The following is a 21,400-nucleotide window of genomic DNA, read 5'->3' on the forward strand; positions in this document are numbered from 1 at the left end:
CCCAAACTATCCCATTTTCTTATTTGTTCTAATGCTGGGAAAGGTGGAAGGAAAGAGAACAAAAGGATGACCAAGAATAAGGTGGGTGGATGGTGATGAGTGCACTGTTGGAAAACCTGAAAGACCAGGTTAGGCATAGGTTATCATGGGGAAAATCTATGCACCTGCTAGGACTAAAATATGACTTGCTGCCACATAAAAAATCAGTGGTAAGGAAAATCTCAGTTATAATCACCCACAGTTCTAGATCCCGAGAACATCCTAAATGAGTACATGCTCCAGTATCTACAAGTCCGTGGTATGAACGGGGGAAATACGGCTTGCAAATACTTAATAATAATAATAATAATAAATTTAAATTTATTAGCCGCTCCCTTTCCAAACAGGACTCGGGGCGGCGTACAATGGAGTATATAAAACATAAAACATGTATACAAACACATAAACATACATATATACAGGACATATATGCACGGAGGAGGTAACCAATTACATCACATTGGACAATTAAAAGTCACCATTAAAATACCCCAATTGTAAAAACGCAATTTAAAATTTAAAAAATTTAAAAGAACTGTCAGGAGGAGTAAGAAAAATTTATGGTTGAGCCAGGCCAGATAATTGAAAGAGGTGGGTCTTCAATTGTACACGGAAGGAGCGGAGATCTGGTACTTTGTACCAGATCAGCCACTATTAAAGACTATGGGTGTGTAGCAGTGGTGGGATTCAAAATTTGTACTACCGGTTCTGTAGGCGTGGCTTGGTGGGCGTGGCATGGCTTGGTGGGCGTGGCGTGGTAGGTGTGGCAGGGGAAGGATATTGTAAAATCTCCATTCCCTCCCCACTCCAGGGGAAAGTTACTGCAAAATCCCCATTCCCTCCCGATCAGCTGGGACTCAGGAGGCAGAGAATAAATAGGGGTGGGGCCAACCAGAGGTGGTATTTACCGGTTCTCTGAATTATTCAAAATGTCCACTACTGGTTCTCCAGAACTGGTCAGAACCTGCTGAATACCACCTCTGGTGTGTAGGTGTATGTTACGCTGACTCTATTGCATCCCTACCTTCACTCCTATATCGGGTTTACACAATGAACAATAAATCAGGTAGAAAACATTACAACTCTAATTCCACCAATCCCAGGAGCTGCCACGGGGAACAGCTGGGTCTGGTTTGTATTCAGTATTGAAGGAAGAAATGACTCCTCTGAGCCTCAGCCAGAGGACCCAGCTGTCAAATTCTAATTAAATTTTCCTCCCACCAGCTGTGTATTTGTGTTTTGGCAACTTGTTTAATGATGTTAGCATTTAAGTGGTCAAATATCAAAGCCCAGATTGTAGCAAAAAAATATTTTCTCTTCGGATCTGGTTCATTATCAGGGGAGAGGGAAAGAGAGAGAGACTCCATTTTGGTTTGACTTAGGATATTTATGCTGTGACGATTTACAATTAGATGTTCTGCATCCCTAAAATACTTTGGATATCGGGGCAATTTAAACCTATTTAAAACAAAAGTTTAAATTCCTATGTTGGTTGAAATCGGGGGAGGGGCAAAATAATGCAATGGGGGCGAAAGAACAATGTTACATTACTTGTCAAAATGAAGCTTTTTGCCTGAGTTTACAAAGGTAAGTGCATGACTTATAACTCAGCATTGTAAGATTGCATTCCTTGTATATTTTTTAATTCCTCGTATATTTTTTAATTCACAGAACTATATTCAGACTTTTCAGCTAAATGCATTCTTCTTCTGCTCTGGGATTTAGTTAAGAGTGTGGCTTAATATACTGTTCTTTGCCTCCCACAATACTCGCTTTGGTTCCCATCCTCTAAAGCTGTGCTGTTTTAATCTCAGCAACTTTAAAAATTAGTGGACTTCAGCCAACATGCTAGGGAATTCTGGGAATTGAAGTCCATAAATTGCCAAGAGATTGAGAAACTCGCTCCACTGCGGCCTAATTAATTGCTTGCTTGATTGTATTACTGTAGCAATTTACATGGAGGTATGAAAAGGGACTTCTGTTAGGGGGGTAAGAGAAAGAACAGTTGCAAATTAGATGCTTCTACTTTCAAAGTAGGGACGTGGTGACTCAGAGACTAAGATGCTGAGCTTGTTGATCAGAAGGGTCGGCAGTTTGGCGATCCGAATCCCTAACGCCGCGTAACAAAGTGTCCCAGCTTCTGCCAACCTAGCAGTTCGAAAGCACGTAAAGATGCAAGTAGAAAAATAGGAACCACCATTGGTGGGAAGGTTGTATTTAATTTCGTTGTATTTAAATACAATGACAATAAAGATTATACTAAGGTAACTGTTCCGTGTGCCTTTGGCATTTAGTCATGCTGGCCACATGACCATGGAGACATCTTCAGACAGCACTGGTGGTTTGGCTTTGAATTGGAGATGAGCACCGCCCCCTAGAGTTGAGAACGACTAGCACATATGTGCGAGGGGAACCTTTACTTTTACCTAGTTTCAAACTAAAGCAAAGGTTTCCAGGAGTTTCAGCAGCAGAGGATTGCCATCTGCTCCTTTTCCGAATGTTGCATTTCTAGACTTCATATTTCATGTTTCGAATAAATGCATTCTAGCCTAAAAAAGCATTTCACTAGCACTATATGATAGCATGTTTCTAAATTGTCCATATCCTTTTAAGTTAGGATAATGGGATTTAAAAAAAAAAACCTGCCACTGTGATTCTAGAATTTCTAGAAACCTCCTTCCACCTCTGCACTTTTCTATCCAAATCTATTATTTCTTTGGTTTGCAAGATGCAATAAAACAGTTTTTAGAATTTCTATGCAATAAAAGCTCTGCTTGGGCAGTCCCCAGGCAGAGAGAGAGAGATTTCACAGAAAACGTAAACTCAGAATATTTTCCCATGGAAATGGGTATGAGTCAGATCAGCATATCCTCAGTGTTCATAGTTTTCATACGCAGGTTTTTGGAGATATTACGTATCTGATAAGGGGGAAAATGTTGCCTACTTGAGGAGGTCTGAATATTTTGTATTTTAAGAAACTATGTTTAAGTTCTGCTCTTTGGGGAAAAGCTTTTGAACGGCAGATTGGAACAATTTCAAAAATGGGCTTCTCCCAAATGATACTGCTTTCTGTTTTTCCTCCTATGGCTTTTGGTTTGAGGGATGGTGTGATTTCAGATTTTCTGCACTGCAGGTGTCCACAGGATGATCATCATATACATTACACATAAAAAAACAGACAGTTTCAATTGCATTGTCTTGCTTCTTTTGATCCTCTCCTGTGGACCGGAATGGAAAAATTGGCCATAGCTGGCTGGCCTTGCCTGCTTCACCCTGGCACCCCTGCTGCCCCACCACAGGCATTCCTGCCTGGCTGCCACTCCCCCTCCTTGTGACCCCGTGGGCACACCTGCTACACTGCCTTATTTGTGTCTTCAAACCCATTGTCGACATTTATGCGTTTCTTGCATTGTGTTTTCATCCAGTATACTGCAAGCTCTATAGGGAGGTGGTGGGGACAATGAAAAGTTGTGAAACTTAACAATTAGCAGTTTTATTATTGCAACCTATGCTTTTGATGGAAAAGTCAGCTATCGAGCAGCTTTCCCACTTATACCCACCTACTGCAGAAGATCTTAAGATAGGTGGCAAAGGATTACACTTGTTTCCTGACATGCAGCCAGGAAGTAATACTTGAGTAGCCTCATTATTGTTTTATGTATTTCGGGGCTGGGTGGTAGCCACCAACAATCTATCTTCTCAGCTCTTTATTAACAAACTCTTGTTCAGTCTGAATTCTGTAATTGCCTACCAGTTCCTCTAGTTATATTTTTATTTCCAAAACTGTATGGGAATCTGATGGATATTATATATTTAGGACTGTTTCTGTGGAAAGCTTGATTCCTCTGAACTCATTATTTTGTATATATCCAAAGGGAAAGGTTAAAAAAATAAGAATGCTACCCAAGTATTGCTTTTGAATGTGCTCATGTTTTTTCTACTGTATGCCTATTTTTAAATCACTAAGGGAGCGATGTATTTACAATCCTAGTGGGTTTGTAGATATTACAGATAATAGTTTCCATGATCATGTTCCTCTAAACTTCCCATACTTGAGAGCAGCTGTATTCCTTGGTAACAGATACACACACACACAAAATTGGAATACCCTGTAGGAGGAAAGAGATTATTATCTTGCATTCTGCTAAATAACAAATAGCTCTTCAAGTGAGGCAGATTCTGTAAGAGGACACGATATACTTGAAAGAGGAGGGGTAGGTACTAGAGACGAAATGAACCATGAGACAGTACAGTTTAGTCTCATTAGCAGTAACATTGTGGGGGGAAAGGAAGAGGCCTCCCTGAAGAATGTAGGAATCACTTGGGTGTCCCTTGGGCAATGATACAGAGTCAGCTAATTCTTCCATGACAGCAGCCAGACAATCATTGAGAACTCCTGCCTTAAAACACATCACAGCAGTAACAGAGTTGTTTTGAACGCATTATGGCAGGGGGTAATGCTGTTCGTAGGCTTCATCAACCCAGCCTGGTTTAGGAGAATGGCTGTTTCTCCTAAACTGAAGATGGGCTTCAGCACAAGTCCAAAAGCTCGGAAGACAAAACCTCTGGTTTTGGTGACTGACCCAGAATGGATCTTGCAACATTATCCTGGGACACGTATAATTCACCTTAATTCGTAACGGCTATTTCATTTACTAATTTGTTTCATAACTTCATCAGTGATGAAATCACCCATTCAAAAAAGGACCATAAAATAACCTTCAAGACTACTACTACTACTACTTCTGCTTTTTGTGGCAGCTCTGATTAACATTGACAAATATTTCCTTCTGGAAAGCCTCTCTGGGTCCAGAACTGATGGGGTTAGGTTGCATTGATTAAATTCAGAAGGTAATCATGAGAATCAATTGGTCAGAGAGGTGATAGTCTCCCCTTCAGGTGATGTGATGAAGCACAGGCCAAACAGCCATTTGCCATGGATACTTTAAATTGAATAAATGGGTAAATAATGAAATAAATACAAATTGGATTCCTGCGGAGAATTGGATTTGACTCTCTACCATTCTTAAGAATTCTATGAACCTCTTGTCTGCATTTGACAAGGCCTTTACTTTCAGCGACTTCTTCAAAATGAAAAGGCTGCTGAAAGCACATTGCTTTAATTCTGTTGGGCTCAATGGGAACATTGGAAGAAATTATATAAAGGTACTTTGGATTTTTTTTAGGTCATCTTGGGTAAAAATCTAAATACTTAATAGAACAGAACCAACTTTGCTGTGGGAAAACTGCTGGCAAAAAAACAATTACTTTGACAAATAGACCGGATTTAGCTGGGGCCCTGGAGGAAAAAAAACCACCTACTGTAATTCCCCCTATAGATGGTTGAGGCAGTTTAGAAAACACAGAATGTGGCTTTTTATTTTTAGCCTTTCCCCTGACCTCATCCTTGCTGGCCGTATGACTGAATAAAGCTATTATGAAAGGGTTGCAAAGAATTCCAAAAGCCATGCTTTGCTTGTCACCTGCTATGCATTTTACAATCTAGCTGCATATGTTAGTGATTTCAACAGCATTTCCTTTTCTCCAGGGAAATGAAATGTGCAATGGCCTGCAGTGCTATTTTGCAAGTAAAAGCAGATGGTTGATCTGCGGGCTAGTCCACAGAAAATGCATGGTAGATAGCCATTGCCCAACTTTGCAGAGGGCATTAATGGCCTGGAAAACTGGAAGGGCCAGTTGGTATGTTGCAGTCTTTTGTGTCTTGTAATACTGCCCTTTAGAAGTTCCTGCCAGCTTGTGCCCTACGATGGATGTTGGCCGTAGACTGCAGGAGAGGATTGGCCAGGGAACCTGGGGCAGGAAGCACAGGTTGTTCCAGGGAGAGGAAAAGGAGGTGGCCTTCCTAGGAAGGTAATCTCTGTCGAGCAAAAAGAGACAAGAGTGTGAATAACAAGCTCTCTCTGTAAATCAAAGGATATGAACAAAAACAATGAAAAACTTCAGTTTTTTGACTGCTTTTAAAGGTTTTTTTTTAAAGATTTCCTCACCTGAGTATGATTCTGAGGAACTATTTTCCAATAAGAAAATGATGTTCTGGTTAATGAAAACTGCCATCTAAATGGCCAGAGTAAAATGGCTATTTCACAATACTACTGTGTTTTGTTCAATAAACTTATTTTTAGTAGCAGAATGTCATTCATTTTAAACTCACTTTTCAATTTGCAAATCAGTTTATGAAAAGGGCTAATGAAAATGTGCATTCCATCCTCCTGAGGTCAGTAAAATGAGGACCTAGAATGTTGGAGGCAATATGCTGAGCCTGTAAACTGCTTAGAGGGCTGTAAAGCATTGTGAAGCAGTATATAAGTCTAAGTCTATCGCTATTGCTATGCCCGGCTACTGAATACTTCCTCATGTAGCAGTTTTGACAATGTATCCCCCCCGCCACCCTTCTATGGATTACATGGGAACACTTAATGTATTCTTTCTCAATCTAGGTGGGAAGGCTGGTTCAAGAGCATAAACAATAAAGAACAGAAGTGAAAATGGGTGTGTATATAAAATTTTTAGTTATTCTCTATTTTGAATTAAACTTTTTTACACAAGGTACTAGACCAGCTTAAAATGGATGTGAGGAGTCCAGTATGTGGTAAGAATCAACTCGATATGTTGTATAAATATAAGAAATTTGGGAAGTATGGATTCCTAAATTTTCTCTTACTGGCTTTGGTTAGAATGGACAACGGAACAATAAAGTTTAATAAGAACATTTTCCCACATCTATATTATAGCTTCTGGTTAATACAATTAATGGCAAAAGCAATTAAAATGCCAGCTTTATCCCCACTGCTTTTCTATATTATTTTTGTCCATAAAGGGGCAAAATCAGTGATTGTAGTAGTATAATTTGTGCAAGTTAGGAAGATAAAAGCATGCATGAAAAATCTGTAGCAAAATCTTTCCTATTTCATTAATCTTTTATTTACATGCTCACTTTTTAAATTGAAAGTGTTAACAATGGTAAGAATTAGCACCAGCTAAAATAGAACAAAAATAAGAAAGAGAAAGGGAGAATTAAAAGAAAAAGCTAAAAATGCAAAAAAAAATATCTCTTCAAAATTAGAAAAAAAAGAAAGAAAATGTAGAATAAAAGAGTTGCTTCCAATCTTCTTCAATGCATTGAAATTGTAAATACAATTATACTTTAATCTCTCTAAAGTTATATAATGACCCTTGTTCTATAATCTATCCTGTGTAATAATCAAATCCATAAATTACAAGTAAATTTTTCCCCTTTTTTGCAATAGTCTGTAAGGGATTTCCAGTCACCAATAAATACAGATATTGTCTTTTCTCTAATAAAACTAGTCCTCTGAGCAAGCACTGTCATTTTCACCAACCACCCCTTTGTTTCCATATTTGTGCATATAATAATCTCGCTGTAGTTATGATATATATAGAGTGTCCCCATGATTCTTTTCTGGTTTTTCCTATTATATTAATCTGAGCAAAATTCTGATTATTGGTTATGTAGCTCATATTTTGTTATTTTATTCTAGCAAAAAGTACATGGGTTCTTATAAGTGTCTCCAAGGTTTTCCACTTAACCAGGAGTTTCAGCATTTACAGCCCGAATGTGATTATGGTTAAGGCTAACCATAATCCCATTTCCACATTGAAAGTTCTGAAATACTGTAGCATCAAAAAGTGCTTTGTGATCTATATTACAATTATTGTAAATGTAATAGTGCCACCTGCTGTCCTTGCAGCAACACTAGAATAACTAGTTTCAAGGAATGCAAAAGAGGTTTGAAATAGAATGCAATTTTTACCTCAAGAAATACAGATGTGTCCATGTGACAATCAAGCTCAGTGCTTTAGTTCCCCAGGTCACAATAATCTTAATTAAAATAAAAGTAAAATATTGGATTATAACTATAAAATTATCATATTCCCTTTTGCATTGTTTTCAGTGGGCAGGCTGTGTTTTTCTAGCATAGATGTATGCACACACGTGTGTGTTCTGCAGTACACAGTCTATATCAGGGTTGTCAAATTCATGGCCCGCGGGCAAGATGTGTCATGTGCTAGCTACACCGACCTCCATTTTAGTGAAGAGGGAAAAAGTTGCCATATATCACATGATGACGTACGCCGCAAGTTTGATCCCTGGTCAATATGGTATCCTTTCTTTGATTACATGTACATTTCTCACAGAAAAGAATAGAATTTTAACCATCAACTAGGAAAGTACACTTACTTTGTTAAATACCTTTAGTTGTCAATTACAATACAAATACTTCAATGGTTTTTTTTACCTTGTGAAAATGAACCCCAAAAGAGTACTTAAATATTTCCCTAGAGACATTGGGATTGAAATCTCCATATTTGCTATGAAGCAAAATATATGACCTTAATCACTATAATTTGATATTTTGTTATTCTAACCTGGAAAGGAGCAACAAGGATCAAAATGGAGTGGAAAGTGAGAGATGGTTGCCTAGTTTGGTTGACTCATTTGAGAAATACTTTAGGTTCTAGAGTTTTAACTGTCCTTAAATGTTACAGCGAGACCCAATCTGTTAAAAGAAGTTTTAAGAACAATATTTTAAACTAGTCATTGTGGGAATATAACTTTGATATAGCAATAGTCGGTCACTAAGGCTGGAATCAACTGAGATATTGCCAGTTAAAATGTATAGGGTTTTTTAAAATAAAAAAATGGTTTTAAGACAATATGTTGTGACCAATGTGCATCAATGCCGACTGAGATACATGAGCATCTTTAGGACAGTATCAAGAATACAGAAAGCAGGAAGTCAAAGCATATTAAATTGGCACAATTACCTCCAAAGAACAAAACTAGCTTCTTTTTTAATAAACCAGATGAATATACTCATACATAACTTCTCCAATGCTACAAAATTTGTTCAGCTTCTTACAAAACACAGTAAACCGACACTTTGGCAAACAACATCTCTGAAAACTATACACAGAAAAACATGGGTAAAATAGATTTATACAAGTACAGCATTTTGGCAATTTAAAAGAAAAGTTACTTTTCATCATTAATCAAAAGGTAAAACATACAGTAGTCAGTAAAGTTACTATAGAACTAATCCTGAAACATATAAACACTTTTCAATCTCTAAAAGAATATGATCTTTCATCTGAACTATTTTGATTGTTAATACTGAGCCAAATGCTATCAGGATGTTTAAATACTTTAAAACAATGTTAAAGGTAGGCTTTCCATACCCCTCACAAATTGTACACATTAAAATATTATGCCTATAAAATTATTTAAAAGTTATAGCATTCTCCAGCTGCCAACCCTTAAGTCCTCTTTAATATGTACTTTACAAAAATTATGTTTCATTCATTCATTTTCAGCTGTGGAACCCTTCGTCTTTTCTTGTTCTCTTCCATCGCTAGGCATCCTATAGAGGAAACAAGGTACCAATTATGGAAAACTTCACTTTGAATAACTGTGCAGACAAAAAATATTTTGTATCTTTCTAAAATATATAACTTGGCTTGTTTATAAAAGTGTGTTTGATCTATAAAATATCTATACTAAGTATAGTATATATAAGAAAATAATTGAGTTAAAAATAAAACTATAAATAATATTTCATTTCTGCTGTTCAGAAGAAGCAAAGAAGAAGTTATATAAAACAGAAGAAAATATTAAGATTATAGTAGAGGTCTGGAATTTGTCCTCCCTTGCCTTATGCCAAATAGATAATAATTTTCAGAGAAAAATTGGAAAAAGGGTGGAATCAAGATTCAAAATGCACATTTCACTAGAGCCGTGATGGCGAACCTATGGCACGCGTGCCAGAGGTGGCATGTGGAGCCATCTCTGAGGGCACGCAAGCTGTTGCCCTAGGTTAGCTGCAGCGTGCATGTACACGCCGGCCAGCTGATTTTCAGTCTTTGACGGGCCTGCGGAGGGCCGGAGAGGGGGAAAATGGGCCTAGCGGAAGTTCAGAAGCAGGCTGTTTCCAGCTTCTGGAGGGCCGCTGGGGGAGGCTGTTTTCACTCTCCCCAGGCTTCAGGAGGGCATGTGTGTGTGTGTGTGTTGTGCGTGCATGTAAGGGGCAACGGGGGTCATGCGCACATTCACGGGGGGGCGGGGCGGAAGAAAGGCCATATTGCATATGCGTGCTTTCGGCACCCGAACCAAAAAAGGTTAGCCATCACTGCACTAGAGTTTTTCCTAGTTGGTCATTTTCCAAATCCAAAGTACTATCACAATCGGTAGCTTTTTAACTAATCCACTTTATTAAAACACTTTCCTGTTCCTGAGTGGATTATGCATATTTTACAACTGCCAAAAGATTGCTGAAGTAGCACATATTTTCATTATTGTTTTAGGATTGGAAACCTACTTACTTTTTCTTATTACCGGAATCTAGCTTCTCTTTTTTTTCATCTGTGGTGTCCCCATTTTGTTGTGACTGGTTTGTATCTTGACCTTCAGAAGCACCATTCATTACCTTTGTGCCTTTAATGGTTTTAAAAAAAATCTTTATCAGCATGTTAAATGATTCAAAAAATAAGTTAATTATACATCTATCATTTTTTTCGGAGTATAAGATGCACCAAGATTTTGAAGAGGCAAATTAAAAAAAAGTTTTTGCACTATGCAGACTTTCCAAAAATGGCCCATTTTTTTGCGAAAACGGGCTCATTTTCTGTCATTAAAAAGGGCATGTAAAACCTTTAGGAGGCTTGTAGAATGCAAAACGAGCAAAAACTAGCGCATTTTTCACTCATTTTTGCCTTCCCCAGCCCCCAGGAGCACTTTGGAAACCTCCTAAAGGCTATGCATGGCCATTTTTGTAAAGGGGGCGGGGTTTCAGTAGGCCAAAAATGTTGTATTCAGTGTATAAGATGCACCCAGATTTTTATCCTTTTTTGAGGGAAAAAGGTGCGTCTTATACACTGAAGCATTAAATTAAATTATACTCCGAAAAATACGCTATACAAATAGGGTTATTTTGAGCCTTGAATTATCATTGTTTCACTATGAATGAAAGGAGATAATATTTTATTCAATTTCAGGTACATTTGATAAATAATCTCTAAATTAGGGGTGTCAAACTAGATTTCATTGAGGGCCACATCAGGGTTGTATTTGACCTCAGGGGGGGGGCAGAGTGGCATGGCCAAAGTTGGGGTGGCCAGCTCATTGTAACTTGTGTCAGGGATGCCTGTGGTGGCCCGTGTGTTCTGCCAAAAGGCACTGTGGGTCAGTCCTTTGCTGTTTCCAGGGTGGCCCCGCAGGCCAGATCTAACCACCCCGTGGGCTGGATACAGCCTCTGGGCCTTGAGTTTGACACCCCTAGTCTAAAATCCTGTAAAGGTAGATGGAGGCTTAACATATCTAACCTTGTAGAAAAGCTTGGGACGTTGTGTTGATGTACAGGAGGAATCAGAATAACTATTGCCTTGTACTCTTACCTTGTACTCTACCCAAACTACTTTATAGTTTGAGCCGAGTAATATTGAGCACAAAGTTGGACCCAATTTAATTATGTACCAACTTGTTATTTATTGTATTATTTATAGTGATATACTTTAAGATGCTTGCTATTTCCCTACAGGGAGATCTTATGACCTTTTATTTAACAAAACTCCAAAGTTACAACAGCCTCAGAAAAAATGGCTTTCAACCCACCCAAAATAAGATTTGCATAGCCTAATAACAATAATATCATACATCTATGTTTGTTTGTGTACATTTCACTATTAAATGTTTTTTTTAACATTCAAATGCTTTACTTCCTCTCCAAAATTTAATGTGATAAAAGTGTTTACATTCTGATTTTCAATATAAATGCGTTTTTATTCTTCATTCAGAGGCCTCAAACTGACATATAAATGATTGTATGTATCACAGTTGGGACAATGAACATATACATTTTTAGTGAATTGTACAGACCTGTTTGTTCTTTGTCTTTTTCAGATTTCTTGTTTGATCCTTTCTTCCACTGTTCTTTGGTTTTGTTTGCTTCTTCATGCTGTTTTTGCTCAGCTAATGATTTATTTAGTACTTGTGAAAGAACAGAATCGCCTTCCCCAACAAGAAACATAGTCTTGAATTTGTTATAGAGCATAGTGGATTTTTCCATTATAATCTGGCTAACCTTAAACTTTCGTATCTGAAAAGATATTTTGGGGGGGGGGGGAAGCATATATTTATAAATGAGAGTACAACATGTAGCTGTTGAATGCCATATTTTGTGACAATAGTTCGTAATGGATAACCAATGGACCAATCGTAGTACTAAATTCTAGTTTTATTCATGAAAAGTTTAAGATTATAATGAAAATTCATAAAAGGTTACTATTTTTAATTAGCTACTGATCTTACTTTTTTGAGTGTGGAAATCATTTCTGCATGCTTCTGAGCTTGTTGCATTGTAACTTGAAGTGATGCAAGTTCATCCAAAGCCTCAATGCATCTGTTCACATCCTATTATAACAAGATCCGAAGGTTTCATTTCTTAGGGGGGAAAAACTCGCTACTGCTACAAATTTAGCAAGACATAATTAAATATATGCATGAGTTTAATATAATTTTACAGGAGAAACAAATGATTTCATTATTCACTGAAGTTTTAAAATATAATTATATTTTACTCTACTTTAGTATCTGTATAGTATCTCAAGTCTACGAGAGTTGTAGTAGTAACAGATTGTATAAATACGCAAGTGGGTCTAAAATGGTTCAAAAATCATACAAAAAAATTGAAACAAATTATGTACGAAGTTAATAGCTTTGTGACAAAATTTGCAACTTTGTTTTTCTCATTACAAAACGGAGTCAATATAACATACATACAAGATGATCAATCTGGAGTGAATTCTTTATTTCTGCATGTATCCTTTGGAGCCGAGAATCCATTGACGTCTCTAAATGTTTAAAAAAAAAGGTTGTTAAGGGATAAGAATTTTGAATATTTTAAAGTAAATGGCAGAATATATATCAAAAGGGATGAACCAATAAAATTATTTGAAGTATTATCAAAATAATGCTGTATGCATATGGCTGAAACGTAGGGAATGCTATTTGCTCTTACAGAGAAAATAAAACTTTTTAAATAAAACCAACTGTTCAAAGCAACACTACTTATGTTATCTACATATAGAAGAAAGAATAAGTAGATAACCAAGCTATACGAGAGGATGCTGAAGAGTATAATAATAAAGATCCTGAAATGTTATTTTATAGCTCACTTTTTCTTTGGGATTTAATGCAGAACACATATCATCCTCTTCTTGCAGTATTTTCCTACAGCAAGAACTTGTTGGGTTGAGAAGTGTTAACTCTCTGAAGGTGAACTGGTCCTTAGCAATTTCAGAGCTTAATCTACAAAGCACAGCAAACACTATGCAATATACAAACAGGAAGAGCAAATCTTGACCACTATTTGCAGTTTTCATGACATAAAGCAAATTTATCCTACTAGTCAGAAATTAAAAAACGGAAATGGCATCTATACATGCAGGATGAAAAAAGTAGCAAAATGCTTATATAATTTCATTCAGAAGGTTAGTACTGTTTACATTACCAAGTAAAAAACACTTTAAGAATTGGAAAACAAGCTTTGACCACTGACCTCGTTTTTTCTCTGTCTTCTTAATTTCTGGTTTCTTGCATTCTTCTCTATTCTGCCTATTCAAAACATTCAATTTAAATTAGACTACAGATTCAAAGAATAAAATAAGTACAATGTCATGCTAATCATTACGAAGTAAATAACTTGAATAATGACTGATTTTGTTTCAGAAAGAATGTAAGACACATCAAATTGGGAGGTTGCATATGATTTTGTATAAAATCTAAAGTATTATACATCGAGTTGTAAATAGCTATTGTCTTTTTGCCCTTCTCCGTCCAAGCCAGCTCAGAGTTATTGTAGGTAAAAATAGGAAAGGGAGCATCACAAATACCGCCTTCAGCTCCTAAATGAAAAGGCACTGTACAAATCTAATTAAAAAGTTCTTTCTCTAGTGCTGCCACTATCTCAGTCAATGTTTCTAACATTGTTCTGATTCAGAATGAGATAATTAATGTAGCATAATAACTGATTTCATAAAGTATATCGAACTGCAGGATATGAAGCCCTTGGCTGCAAAAAGCCTTTGAAAGCTTTGTTGTATCCAGAAATCTCCCAAACTTATTACTATTACAATCTGCAATTTTTAGGTGACAGAAGGGAGAATTATTAAATACTGAAAAGTAGATCAAATAACTTCTTAAAATTTTAATTAAATCAAAATTTAACTATTAAATCTTCAAAGTGGGACTAAGCTAGTGCTTCCTGACAATGATTTAGGTTACCCATCACTCTTCTCACAGAATAAATTCTACATTGTTGTCAGCTGAGTCCTAGTTTTGAACTGGAAATGGATATGAAACAAAAACATTTTGTAAACCCAAACTGAAAAGGCCCATGAACAAGAATTCGCTAATAGGGATGATTTTTGTATTTTTTAATAAATTAAACAATATACAGATTGCAAAAATCATGTTCAAACATTGTTTTCTATAGTTTGGTATGGATATTTTGAAAATTGATTAAAGTTGAAAAATAATTATTTTGGAGCTTTTGCATGGCCCTATGATAGTGATGGCGAACCTATGGCACGCGTGCCACAGGTGGCACGTGGAGCCATTTGTCAGGGCACGCAAGGCCCTGCCCTATCAGCTGGACAGCGCGCATGGAATACTAAGAAGAAATGAAAAACCTTATTTATTTCAAAACAACATGTTAGAACATTTCGGATGATGTTGTAATTCTCTAATAGTCTCATTTAACTTTCTGGTTTGATTGCAGTTTTTTTATTATCAGTTTCATGAGGAAAAATTGAAATTTGCCTACTGGTGTTTTTATATAAATCTTAGATAAAGTCAGTTAGCTGTTCTTCATTTTCTTCTGATATGGCAGAATGGTTATGATGGAGCTAGGGAGAATCTTGCACAAAGCCATCCTCAACTGGGTAACTCTGGGTTACTTTTTCTCTTTCAGCCCAATATATCTCATAGAATTGTGGCCAGATTCTAAAGAAGAGTGTGCTATATTATATTGTCTTGAGAAAGGCAGATAAATAAAAGAAAAAGTTATAAAGCTAAGTAATAAAACACTGAATTATACAGTACATGGTTCTTACTGAATTACTTCTGTAACCTTGGAATTTGAAAAGGTCATTAATCATATAACCATTTAATGTCTATAAAACTAAATGCCTGATATACTCACGATTCTTCTTCCATTTGTTCTTCCTGTTTACGTTTCCTTTCTGCTACTTCACGTTCATGCTGGCCTTTTAAAATGTTTCTTCTATGCGACCCTTGAACATTTCTTCCTTTTTTCTTCTTTTTCATTTTAATTTTAACAGGAATGAAAGGTTTTAGTTGTTGAAAAAACTGTCTATTCTAATTTTACACCAGGTGAATGATCCTGAGTAAAAATTCTATCATTTTTAAAAGTTACATGTAATCCACCTTCCATTGCATTGCTTCTCCACTGCATTTTAAAAATTTAATAAGTCCTATGAAATCCTGTTTTACCCAGGTATTTGAAACTGAATTAAACTTTCAACAAAATGAAAAGAAACAACTGAGCCATGACTGCAGGAATATTTCATGATAATTTAGCTTTCATAGTGCTACTAGATGAAAGAGAAGTTATAGCTTGAATGAGAAGCATTCTAAGAAAAGGCAGCATAAAATATGTGATAATATCAGTATTTATATTTGAATTTAACATGAACCCAAACACCTCCTATTAACATGGGACTCAAAATACCTCCAATAGTATCATCTTTTTGTAGGAGATGACTAGGCTGTGCCTGAGAGCGGAATCAAACACATCAGTCTGGAGTCCCTACCCCCCCCACCCGAAAGAGATCTATGTCCAGTCCCCGCTTGAAGTCCACTGATTCTTATCTGCCACCAATTTGCCTTCACTTTAGTAGATCAGATTCTTGTATACACTGCATAGAATAAATTCTCAATGCTTTTGTACTCTAGCCTGGCTCCTGGTTGCTTGTGCTTGATAGTACTTAATAAACAAATAACTCAAGAAACATTGCTATGCCATATATAAAGGAAATTTGTCTGTATCTGAACTGAAAGAAATAAAATTCATATACTTTATTCCCTTCTTGCTCTTCTCCATCGTCTTCACTATCAGAGGCAGATGTTGATCCCACTTTAGTAGTATTTTTCCTTTTCAGGTCTGTGTCTTTTTTATTTTCCTTTTTATCTGGGTCTTTTCTAATTTTGTCCTCCTCTTTTTGACTCTCGTCATCTCTTCTCTGCTGTTTTTTGGGTGGCTTCTCTTCAACACTTTTTTTCTTACCCCTATCTTCCTCATGAATACTAAAATATACCAAAACAAAATAAATATTAGCTTTATTTTCAAATTTAAAAATTACATTAAAAAAGCAAATCTACCTTTAGTTTTACTTAAAAGAAAATTGATATCAAACTTTGAAGACATAGTGAAATCTTTGGCAGTTCAGTAAACAAGCAGCTGAATGGAGAATCCAGGTGCTTGAAGTAATGCTCTTCAAAATTTCAGAATGATGTATGCTGCATACATTTTCCTTTAGGAATTTTGGGTTATCTAGTTTAAAGAAAACTATTGTGCTTGTTTAAGAGAGTGAGTCTGTTTATCCAGAGTTTAAAGAGATTCTCTTTGCGATTGCACTTACGACTGGGTCTTCTGGAATGAGTTTTCAGATTCTCTACTCTAAAGGTCTATTTGAGAGAGATGACCCCCCCCCCCAATTCACAAAGTAGAAGAAACAGATACTTATCAGAAAAAATAACCACCCAAGTTTCATGAGGAGAACATCTATTTTAAGAGGAAAAGAGAATCTTTCTTACTGATACAATAATCTTTTAATCTAAGTCCTACAATTCACCTTCAAACCATTAGCCCACCATTTATTTTTTTAATCATCTATAGCTGCCACAATATTTTGATCACCCCAAAAATCTGGACTAATAACAAGTGATGTGTCCAGAACCTCAGTAAGAAAAATACTCATAAGGTCATAGTCCCCACCTTTTGACTGATTTCTTTTAGGACTACTACAGTGGCATTTTAGGTAATGTATGCATTCAGATTTTTCTGTGATAAAATAACATCTTTATTCTTGTTTCACTGTTCTGTTTGGGATTTTATTTTACCACGGTAATTTAAGAATGTTTGCATTGTTTTTATGTTGGCTATTTAATTATGACATAGTGAGTGCTCTTTTTTTAAACAAAGTACAAAAGGCTCACAATTCTAATATGAGATTGATGAACCAGAAAGAATTTGAAAAATATTTACTGGACATAACTGAACTTAAAAGTCTGGTTGCTGTATTAAATGAGATGGAAATTCCTCTAAAGCAGATCCATGCAAGTGTGGCAAAACTTTAATCTAGATACAAATAAGTACATAGGTAACTAGCTTTTTCAAGGATCTGTAATACCAGCTTTTGGAAGCAGCCAACTACGAAAGCAGTGATTCAAATTTCTAACCAACAAAGCCTGCTCAGAATGCTTTCATGCTACTAAAAGTTATTGAGAGGTCTAAAAGAATGCTTAAGGTCACAATCTATTTGAAAATTGCATGGGATTAATTCTCTACATGTGAGAAGGAAATAGTGGATAACAATGAATTATATATATTTCTTGTAACAATATGCATTTCAGCCTCATTAAGGCAGTTAAATCTAGATCCAATGCATAGAATTCTATATAAACATGGTATATTCATATCGCTATAGAACAAACAGCAACATTTAAAAATAAGCTTACCTGTCACCCTCTGGAGGACAGTGTGGTTTTATCAATTTGGGTCTCCCTCTTGGTTTCGGAACTTTTATTTCAGTAGCTGGTGTCATTTAAAAATGATTTAATTAACTGTATTAACTTTCAATATCAGTATTTGTCCAAAGATGAAATTTAACCATTAGTAAGTTAATAAAGTTTACTTATTAGAGTATATCTCATAAACTTAATTTTATTTAAAATGCAATTCCTTCATTAGAATAATTCCTATTAGAAGACAATTTTTCAAAATGTATTTTAAACCAAGATGCTTATAAAACAAAGCAAACTAATAATGACTTAAAGATAGACCAAACTGCTGTTACTCTTCTTGTATTACATAAACATTAATTACATGAACACAAGTATATAAATTTTATACTAGATATGAAAATAAATGTTGACTCTTTATGGATTCCACTCTTTATTCAGGAGTTTTCTCGCAACAGAAGATTTTAAACATTAGTTACATAAGGTGCTTTACTGAAAAGAAGTCATATTAACAAAATATCTGGCTCCTACAAAGTCAAGCTATATGTATTTTCTTCATGTTTGAAATTCTAGGCCTTTTCCTCCCATCTATCTGAGTCCACACATTTTCGGCTATTTGCTTCCTGAGAATTCTCAGCTCAATATTTATGTAATAAACTGACGATGTATTCTCACCCACACAAATTTAGGTCTTACAGGAATCTAGTGGAATAAAAATACTGTATAGCTTTATGAACTAAGGCAGGCATGTCAAACCTGCAGCTCAAGGCTGCACACGGTCCTGGATAGCCAGCAATGCGGCCCCATAAGACCTCCCCCCAATAAGGGAAGTTTGTTATTTATATACATTATATTATATATTTTATATGTGGCCCAAGACAATTCATTTTCATTCAATGCATTCCATTTAATTTAATTCAATTTAATTTTTAAAATCCAATATGAAAAAGCCTTGTTTGATTTTTTCAATTACAAATATTATTTGCTTTGCAAATAAATTAACAAATGCTTATTATCAAGCAATACTAAGGAACAGAGTATAATGCTAGCAGAATGCATGTATCAAAATTTCTGTTGCTTTCCTTCCCTTTTAAGAATGCTTTATGTGTTATAACTCACCAGCTGGCCTTCCTCTTTTAGGACTAGCTTTTGGAGCTGTAATTGTTGCTGTTGCTCCTGCCACCATCACTGCTGCTTCTTCTACTTCTGCCTGTTTTTCAGCCTGTATTAAAATAATGTCTTTACGTAAACTTGACCAAATTATACTACTGGTTCCAAATGGAAAATTACTTAAAAATGAATTACTGTTTTATTTCTTTTCAAACTTTGGAAAATGCTAACAAAATTAACAAAATGCTAATGAAAGGCAAAATCCAACAGAGAGGTGACACATGTGCACACTAAGGTCTGCACAAAACCATGTGTGCCATTGCATTTTGCACCAACTAAAGCTTCCGGATGCTCTTCAAGGGCAGCCTCTTTCTTCAAGAAATGAAAACACAATCCCAATAATCCTTAGGAAGATGTTGGAGCAAGTAATAAAATAAACCACGTGGAAACACACTGAAGACAATGTTATAATTTTAAGAGCCAAAATGGTTTTGTCAAAAAAAGTCATGTGAGAAACATCTTGTTTCCTCCTTTCAGAAGTTAAAAACTGTAGTGGACAAAGGATATAATATATTTGACTTAAAAAAAAACCCGTTTGACACAGTTTATTGGTTTAAATCAGCGATTCTCAAATAGTGGGGCGCGCCCCCCTGGGGGGGCGCGAGGCTCTGTAAAGGGGGGCGTGAAGGCTCCCTTTCCATCTGGGTGCAACGGCGGCGAAGGCGTGGGCAAGGCATAATATATCCCGCCTGGAAGTGGCAGCACTTCGGACTGGATTTTCATTGGAGCCGCGGGCTGGAGCTGTGCAAGAAGCCTGCTCGGGTGGGGGTGGGAGGGAGGGAAGCAAGGGACCGCCCGTCTTCGCCACCGCGTAGCTCGCCTCCCCACCAGCAGCTCCACTGCCAGCATTCCATCTGGAAGCGGAAGTGCAATAGCCGCTGTTGGGGAAGGGACAAAGGGGCGGCGGTCGCCCGATCTTGCCACCGCCACCCCTTCGCCCCTGGTAACGGCGACTGTTGTGCTGCTGCTTCCAGCTGGGATGCTGGAGGAGCTGCTGGCAGGGAGGGAGGGAAGAAGGGCAGAAGGGAGGTGGAAGGAAGGAAAGAAAAGCAGACATGCTGGAGGGAAAGAGGAAAGAAGGCAAGCAGGCAGGAAGGAGGCAGAAGGAAGGAGGGAAGAATGGAACTGGAAGGGAGGCAGGGAAGGAGGGAGGGAGAAAGGAAGGATAGGAGGATAGGGAAAGAGGAAAGAAGGCAGGCAGGCAGAAGGGAGGGAGGTGCAAGGAAGGAAGAAAGCATAGATAAGCAGGAGGGAAAGAAGGCAGGCAGGCAGGAGGAAAGAGGAAGGAGGGAACTGGAAGGGAGGCAGGGAAGGAGGGAGGGAGAAAGGAAGGATAGGAGGATAGGGAAAGAGGAAAGAAGGCAGGCAGGCAGAAGGGAGGGAGGTGCAAGGAAGGAAGGAAGCATAGATAAGCAGGAGGGAAAGAAGGCAGGCAGGCAGGAGGAAAGAGGAAGGAGGGAACTGGAAGGGAGGCAGGGAAGGAGGGAGGGAGAAAGGAAGGATAGGAGGATAGGGAAAGAGGAAAGAAGGCAGGCAGGCAGAAGGGAGGGAGGTGCAAGGAAGGAAGGAAGCATAGATAAGCAGGAGGGAAAGAAGGCAGGCAGGCAGGAGGAAAGAGGAAGGAGGGAACTGGAAGGGAGGCAGGGAAGGAGGGAGGGAGAAAGGAAGGATAGGAGGATAGGGAAAGAGGAAAGAAGGCAGGCAGGCAGAAGGGAGGGAGGTGCAAGGAAGGAAGGAAGCATAGATAAGCAGGAGGGAAAGAAGGCAGGCAGGCAGGAGGAAAGAGGAAGGAGGGAACTGGAAGGGAGGCAGGGAAGGAGGGAGGGAGAAAGGAAGGATAGGAGGATAGGGAAAGAGGAAAGAAGGCAGGCAGGCAGAAGGGAGGGAGGTGCAAGGAAGGAAGAAAGCATAGATAAGCAGGAGGGAAAGAAGGCAGGCAGGCAGGGGGAAAGAGGAAGGAGGGAACTGGAAGGGAGGCAGGAAGGAAGGGAAGGAGGAAGGGAGGGTGGAAGGAAGGATAGACAAGTAAGAGGGAAAGAGGAAAGAAAGCATGTGACTACGGTGGGAGACGAGGAAAGACCGGTGTGCTATGTTATGCAGAGGTGTACTTATAACAATTTTATAGACAAATGATACTATTTACAGTCGCGCGGGGGGGGGGCGAAATGTTTTCTTCTTCCTAGGGGGGGCATGACAGAAAATAATTGAGAAGCACTGGTTTAAATGAAGTGGCAGCCTGGGAGCAGAAAAGCAGAAATTTCTACCCACTAGGAGACCATCATAGTTTTTTTGAGTATGAGTAGAAACAAAATGGAAGATTCCAGTGCTTATTAATATGGGGTAGAATAATTCCCAATTTTTCCCTTTTGCTTCTATAATCTGTTCATGTTTTGA

General features: G+C 37.5%; 1 protein-coding gene across 2 annotated transcripts in view; it reads right to left on the reverse strand.

Moving 5' to 3' along the window:
• Window positions 1-8,848: 8,848 nt before the first annotated feature.
• Window positions 8,849-21,400, reverse strand: part of PSIP1 (PC4 and SRSF1 interacting protein 1) — a 30,523-nt gene continuing 17,971 nt past the window's right edge. Inside the window, exons 8-17 of one of the 2 annotated variants that reach the window (XM_081945148.1) lie at window positions 18,956-19,058; window positions 17,834-17,909; window positions 16,171-16,399; window positions 15,276-15,391; window positions 13,632-13,687; window positions 12,854-12,924; window positions 12,383-12,484; window positions 11,951-12,170; window positions 10,399-10,510; window positions 8,849-9,440 (exon numbers count right to left, since the gene is read on the reverse strand). In XM_081945148.1, the coding sequence (XP_081801274.1) occupies window positions 9,380-9,440; window positions 10,399-10,510; window positions 11,951-12,170; window positions 12,383-12,484; window positions 12,854-12,924; window positions 13,632-13,687; window positions 15,276-15,391; window positions 16,171-16,399; window positions 17,834-17,909; window positions 18,956-19,058 (1,146 nt within the window). In that variant the 3' untranslated portion in view covers window positions 8,849-9,379. The remainder of the gene's footprint in view (window positions 9,441-10,398; window positions 10,511-11,950; window positions 12,171-12,382; window positions 12,485-12,853; window positions 12,925-13,631; window positions 13,688-15,275; window positions 15,392-16,170; window positions 16,400-17,833; window positions 17,910-18,955; window positions 19,059-21,400) is intronic. The other variant, XM_081945149.1, reaches the window with a different exon arrangement.

This window comes from Natrix helvetica, assembly GCF_964273705.1.
Source record: "Natrix helvetica genome assembly, chromosome: 2".
Lineage (NCBI taxonomy): Eukaryota > Metazoa > Chordata > Lepidosauria > Squamata > Natricidae > Natrix > Natrix helvetica.